The sequence below is a fragment of the Coffea eugenioides genome, chromosome 3, assembly GCF_003713205.1.
Source record: "Coffea eugenioides isolate CCC68of chromosome 3, Ceug_1.0, whole genome shotgun sequence".
In the NCBI taxonomy this organism is placed as follows: Eukaryota; Viridiplantae; Streptophyta; class Magnoliopsida; order Gentianales; family Rubiaceae; genus Coffea; species Coffea eugenioides.
The window spans coordinates 3,355,783-3,362,897 of record NC_040037.1 but is presented as its reverse complement, the minus strand read 5'-3'; the positions used below and the strand labels follow the sequence as shown (position 1 = coordinate 3,362,897).

Genomic DNA, 7,115 nt, shown 5'->3' with positions numbered 1-7,115 from the left:
AAAGGGAGTAAAACTAAATCAACTGATGTAGTTCATTAACTTCAACCTCGAAAGTGTCCATTATTCAACATTAATGTAGCATCCCATTCATGAACAACCGTATCACTGACGGATGTCGGTACAAGCGGAAGAGACTTGCATCTCTTAATCATGAGATCTCGAGTTCGAAATTCATGAGAGAGATAACGTTGGAAGAGTTTTTTCCTGCAAAAAGCTTGATTCGATTCAAACATGATTAATTGCAAATCGTAAAACGGATATGGATATCCGTGAATTACACCAAAAAAAAAACAAGCATATCACTGTCCAAACAATGTACAAACTCCAATATTCTTAAGTCCATAGTTTTCCAAAATTAAACCAAAGAATCATCCAAAACCGAAAAGGAATGTACATCATAATATAGAAGATGGTTTAAAATGGAAAAGCAAATAGGTGCACTAGCCAAGCTGTACTGGCCCAACGTTTTCCGTTAGGAATCACTTTCTGGCCGTCATCATATGCCCGCACAACAACTGTTGACCCTGTGACTTCTCCACTTAACGGCTTCCGTCATCCCTATAAATACCACCTCTCACTCCTCACTCATTTCACTCTCGATTTTCTTTTCTTCAAAAACTGAACTCACTCTCCCTTTCTTTCTCTCTCACGCAGTCACACACACTCATGCTCTCTCTCATTCTGGAAAGCTAAAGTGGGAAAAGGAAACAAACTGTTTGTGTAGTTTGAAATGGTTGCGTGAACAAGAAGTCTGTAATCTTTGTGTAGTTCATTTCCTTCACTTGAGAGATTCATTTTCGCTTCTGAATTTGCTCAGACGAGTAAGTTTCTTGCTGGGGTTTTTCTGGGATAGCTGAGTTGAGTATGGGGAAGAAAGATCAGAATCAAAAGGATAAAGAGAGAGTTCAGGCCGTACTTGAACTTCTGAAGAAACAAGCTCCCCTTTCTGTAAAACAGGTTTGTTCAATAATAATTATAGTTCATTTTCATTTTGTATGTATGTGAAAGTTCAATATCAAGAAACAAAAATGTATTGTTTCTTAAGCTATTTGCTTTCTGTTTCATGCCCAGTTCAAGGAGTTAAACTGCTAATATGGTGCATCCAAGAGCATACCATTTTACTTATGATTCAGTTATCAATGAATTGCAATAATGTAACTTTTTATTTTTTGGTCATTTATGGGTTTTTCTTCAACTAAAAATGTTTATGCTAAAATTAGTTTTTTTTTTTTCTTTGGGTGCAATACACTAGTGTGTGTGTGTGTGTCCAACATTCTTGACAAAGAGGCTTATAATTCATTGGATTTTGCAGGAGAAGTTCTGCAACAACGCATGTGTGGAACGGTTTCTGAGAGTGAAAGGCGATAATATGAAGAAAACAGTGAAGCAGCTGAGGAACTGCCTTGCTTGGAGAGAGAGTTTAGGCACCGGTAATTTAACAGTTTAGCTGCTACTTTAGAAGTTTTCTTGATATTTGTCTTTTCTCGAAACCTCAAATTAGTTTTGAATCTTCTTCCACAAAGAACCAAATACCCTAGAATTCACCTCACATTTGTAGGCGCAACTTTTTTCTAATCTTTGTCTTCTTTTTTCTTCTCTCCTCTTGTTTTCTTGCAACCTGAGAATCTTGCTTTTTCGTTTTGTTTTTTGGTTTTTGAACTAGCCAACCAAGCCCGTTGAAATACTCAAAATCTGGTTGTGAATAAAGTCATGATTTATCCCGAAAAGTGAGACACAACCCAAAATAAAAAAGAAAAAAAAGGAAAAAAGATTAAGAATTTAACATCATAACTTTTTTTTTTAATAGTGGTAAAAATTTGAATAAATGTGCAGACCATTTGATAGCTGATGAATTCTCTGCCGAGCTTGCTGAAGGCTTAGCTTATGTTGCTGGCCATGACGATGAATCAAGACCTGTCATGGTATTATTACATAAACTCTCTTTTTTTTTTGGTTTGTTTATTTCGTAAAAGATTTTGTTCCTTCACACAATTATAGCTTCTTTCTCTAACCTTTTTCCAACGTGCAGATTTTTCGCATAAAGCAAGATTACCAGAAATTCCACTCGCAGAAACTGTAAGTATGATACGTACATAAATGATAGTAAAACCAACTTTTATTTTATGCGTGCATGAGTATTGCCTATATATGATCCTTGTCTGGTCCTTTTTGCTGTTTAATGATGTGGGCTAATAATCATAATTGACAATCTTCCTTTTTTTTTTCTTTTCCTGGGATAAACGTTTGTAGGTTTACTCGATTGTTGGTGTTCACACTTGAGGTGGCAATTCAAACAATGGCAAAAAATGTCGAACAATTCATCATTCTATTTGATGCTAGTAAGTTTCTTTTTGTCACTAACTACCATGCTAATTATACATGTAAATCACAAATGCTACTGATATTAACTTTTCTCAGGCATAGCTTTTGAAAATTTCAAAATCTAATGCTTTCCGAAAATCACACTTACACATGGTAGCTAGTACTACTTCACTGGCCAGATTTCTCAATATTCTCAAACTTTTTCTTTCTTACACATCGAATCAGGGTGCAGATTTCTCTCAGTTTGAGGCAGCATAAAACTTAAAAGCAGTTAATGCACATTCCATTCTAGATGCTCCCCAGACTTTAATCAGCCTGAAATATACCTCAAACATGCCTATCCTGAAATTTATAGCTGTTCAGGCCATTCTTTAATTTCCAGTGTCACGCCTAATCACTTAATTAATGCGTAATTAATTTTCTAATGAAACAAAGTAGATGGTCACTTTACCTAGTAGAGTCGATGGGGTGTGAAACTTTTTGCAGAATCTTCCCGGAGTGCCCCTGTAGTGTCACGGTCAAAGATTGTGCCATAGGGGTAGAAGGTGTCATTCTCTTTTTTCCTCAATTATGTAATGCAAAAGTGCCCAGAATTCTACTTTTTTTACTGTGTCAGAATTATCAGAATCCAGAACAATACATGGAATAAGAACTCAAACAGTAGTTCGAATTTTTCTTTAGCTTTTTAGACTTTCGTTGCCTGATAATGATTTTTATAGGGTTTGAGGATTACGGTGATGTAATTATTAATGGATGGCTGTTCAGGCTTTTTCAGGTCGGCTTCAGCTTTTATGAACATATTACTGGCAACACTGAAGATCATGGCGGAGTATTATCCAGGCCGCCTTCACAGGGCTTTTGTCATTGACCCTCCATCTCTTTTCTCGTATCTTTGGAAGGTATTAAAATAAATTTCTGCCATCTTAGCTACATCTTGTACCAAGCTCATAAAGCGTTAAAGCATCTTTTTTTTTTTTTTTTGGCCCTTTTCCGTTTTTGTTTTGGGGGGCGGGAGGGGGGAAGGGAGATGTGTTGTTTAAGGACTAAAAGGACTTTAATTTCTAAGAATTTAATTTAGAATGTGAACATCCAGATGGTCAACTAAAGTCATCAGAAACAGCCATACAGACAAAGACATGTTCATCTTTTCACATGATTAGGTGCCTAAAATACCTAGTCTTGAAATTTGTTGGTATCTGGAAACCATTTTCCTCAAGCTTTGTTACCTAATAGTTGAAAATAATCGAGGACGAATGGAAGCTACCTAGAGAAGTCACTTTCTTTAATTCAAATAATGCTTGATGGAGTCTTCTTTTTCTTTTTCTTTTTCCTTTTCCCTTTTTTTTTTTTTTTTGCTTTTGTTTTGATCTCTTTTTTCAAATGAACTCCTTTATCTCTACACCTTTTATAATAAGCACTGCATTTCCAATACAAATTTTATATACTATACGTGCCCTATATACATAGCCAAAAGTTTCATTCCATTGTCTCCCTAAACTTGTCCGTATACTTCCCCCATCCTCGTACCTTATTTCAATCAGTGTAGTATAAATTAAAGTCTTCTCACCATTAGTTTAAGAAGGCAATTATAAAAAAGATAACTTAATGAGAAGGGATTATTCATCTCAGCTACATTAATTAAGTGGGAAAAATGTAACAAAAGCTCAAAATGAAGGATGTTAACCTTCACATTTTCATGTAAGTTGCCGCAATAAATTTTTTTTCTTAATCTTTGCTGATGATTTTGTGTATAGGGCGTGAAGCCATTTCTTGAGCTATCACCATCAACCATGGTAGTATCATCCCTTGATTTCGAGGAGTCATTGGAGTTCAACAACTTCAAATCTTATCCCAGAGCTTCATCCCTCCGATTTGATGCCTCCTCAGTACCATCAACGGCCAAGATCGGCGCATGCTCTTCATCAAGATTTTCCTTCACCGTCTCCCATCATTTTGACTCCCTCAAACCTTGGTACCTAACGTTGACCGACACATCAGCATCAAAAGTTGGACCCACAGCCCCCTCTTCAACCTTACTGGGCCCAGCCCTCATCTCACCCTTGAACGCTCGATCCTTCTCCTTTGCATCACCGGCAGCCAGGACGCCACCTGACACGTTCGGAGCCGTCAAAAAGGGGTTCTTCCCATCTACACCAATGCCCCAAAAAACCCAAAAATTTGATCTCTCAAGCATTAACCATCCAAGAACGCCGAAGCCCTCGTTCCTCCAGTCACCGGCCTTGTTTTTCAGGAAGGATTGCCACGTCAGCAGGGCGGACAAATGCCGCGAATCCTTCGTTCCATATTTGAAGTTTTATAGGAGGCCGTACGATGAGATGACTTATAGGTCAAAAATGAGACCTCCGCTTGGTGGCCTAATCTCCATCGTCTCTCCTCACCTCAGGCGAAGACACATGTCGGTCTCTCAACGGTTTTGATCTCGGACAAAAGTACATAATAATATTATTATATTGACGGAAGACTTTTCATCACTAATAGTAATTGATTTACATATATATATTTTTTTATGAGTCCAATGTCAAAGTAAAGTTATTATGGGGCCTCATTAAGCACAAAGTTATTATGGTACATTGATTATTGTTAGCATGGCAAGGGGAAAGCACATAAAAGAAATAGATTACGTGCAAAGTGGGATGTGAAAGATCGTGCGATATGTCTCACTTAGTGTAATGTGGTGGTCACTATAGGGTCTACACTTCGGGTCGTGCACTAACATTGCATGGGAACAAGAAAGCGTGGTCGAGACGGAGAACATCATCACATTGGGAATCATTTTTATGATGTGTAAGGAAGACCAAATCAACCTTCCCAGAAGAGCAAAGTTGATGTCTTGAATCCCTTTTGGACGAATAGTTCGTTTTCATTTTCTTTCTTCGATTTGAAGTTTTGGGGTTCTTTCTACTGGAACCTAATTGACACCAACTTGGTTGAAATTTGTAATGTTGTAGCAATAAAATAACGTGCCAAAGTTTGAAAAAGGGCATTGTAATTTGTAGTGTTGTTCTTGTTTTCTTTTAGTAGGTCAATTTTTTATATTCCTCTCGGTTTCAAGAATGGCAGAGGGTGAGTAGGAATAAGTGTCTGTGTGCTGTTGTTGCATGCGAAAAGTCAAATGGGATCCTCAGAGAGCTGACAATAATATTCTCACAAGTTTTACTTGGAGGATAAATTGATAGGTGGAGATGGAGGTGGCCGTGTGAAATTGTATGGGAAATTGAGACTTATTGCACATGCATATATGCGGCATATGTACATTATAGATCTTGTCGTGGTTTTACTTGTCCTCATGCAATCAAGCCATCGACGTTGTGTGGTAAAGGGCTGACCGTCTATAGAAGTTCACATGATACTATATATATATAGTTATCTCGTTCGTGAGCTATTGTTTTATTCAGAGCTATATAATATATGAGGTTTTCGTTTTGTTTTCTAGTTTACGGATAAGCTTGATATGGACAAATCCTTGTAGCTCGTACCTTCAGCTCAGCTTTATGCAGCATTTGGAGTATATACTACGTTCATTTGGAGTCGTCTGCAAGTCTTTTTCACTTAATTCTTCGATTAAAAGAGGAAAGTGAACCTGCTGAAGTGATGGATGAACCAGGCTTTCCATGGCTGACCGATTGAGCATCATGTACTCTCTCATCGAAACATATGCCTGCGGAATCAGAAATCTGATCTTATTGACGCTGCTTCAATCTTCAGACTCGAAAAGTTGTTTGTTGCTTATGAGATACTTGTCTTCTTGAAACTCAAGTTCTGGAGTTGAAAGGAGGGTTTGATCCATCAGAATGCTGCAATTTAAGTACAACTTTTAACGGAAGTGACAAATTTCATGGGCCCTCTTCTCTTGTTTAAGTTTGAAAATGTAGAGTCACAAGCAATTTCCCAGTGTGTAACTTTTGTTGCTGACTCACCATGCATGCGTTACGAGGAATTTGCCGCGCTTTCCATATATGGAGTCAACTAATCATGCCCCCTTTTTCATCCTGAAATTGTTTGGATAAAAAGGTGGGAATAATTTAAAAACTTGCAGCCCTCTGATTGGCCAAGTTTCCTTTCAATTTGACTAAGTGGCCCTTAATCTGTAACGTTGATTTCAAATCAGATGGACTTCAAATGGTAAGGTGACATGAACGAGAAGTGAAATAACATAAAGTGGAATCACATGCATGTGTCTCGTCTCTTTGAATATTCTTCCTCATAATTACATTAGCCACCGGTACAAATTTGAAAACTAAAACACACAACGTGAAGAGTGGAGACTCGAGACTCTTCAATCTTCATGTTTGAGTGGACGGTGCTCTTATTTAGTGGAAACAACAATAAAGGTATGTTAAAAATTGAACCCAGAATGCTACTGACTAAAGGCGGATGTAGAGGGAGGATCCAGCTTGCTGCTGAGAACCCCTTGATTGGCAGTCTTGGTAATTTTAGATCATTTGACCAAACAAATCAATATATTAATTGGTACTTCTGAAAAAACCTCTAATACTCCTTACATTTTTTGGTTTTAGAGGGGGACGAAGTGCCACAAGCCCCTTTTTTTTAAGTGTCAATATCGAAATCCCTGCAATATGAGCCGGTAATACTACCACTATTCTAATTATTATTATTCAGGGAGGGAAATTGGAAAGGACCATCGCTCCGCCCAACTATTTGCTTGGGAGTAGGAATAAGCTCAAAGTGAGACTCCAAACATTACAAATGAGGAAAAGGAAAGTAGGAATTTTATTTAAAAGAGTTAATTTTATATATACTGATAATGTATA

General features: G+C 37.5%; 1 protein-coding gene across 2 annotated transcripts; it reads left to right on the top strand.

Annotated features, from left to right (window-relative positions):
- The first annotated feature begins 639 nt into the window (after positions 1-639).
- On the top strand, positions 640-5,321 carry LOC113765731. Of its 2 annotated transcripts, XM_027309976.1 has the most exons (8): positions 640-957; positions 1,313-1,430; positions 1,834-1,922; positions 2,030-2,076; positions 2,251-2,339; positions 3,088-3,221; positions 4,077-4,772; positions 5,031-5,321. In XM_027309976.1, exons 1-7 carry the CDS (start codon positions 865-867, stop codon positions 4,758-4,760), a joined length of 1,254 nt encoding a protein of 417 aa, XP_027165777.1. In that variant the 5' UTR covers positions 640-864; the 3' UTR covers positions 4,761-4,772; positions 5,031-5,321. The 2 variants fall into 2 exon arrangements, with proteins under 2 accessions (XP_027165777.1, XP_027165776.1); XM_027309975.1 differs by having other exon boundaries at positions 4,077-5,321.
- The last annotated feature ends 1,794 nt before the right edge of the window (positions 5,322-7,115 follow it).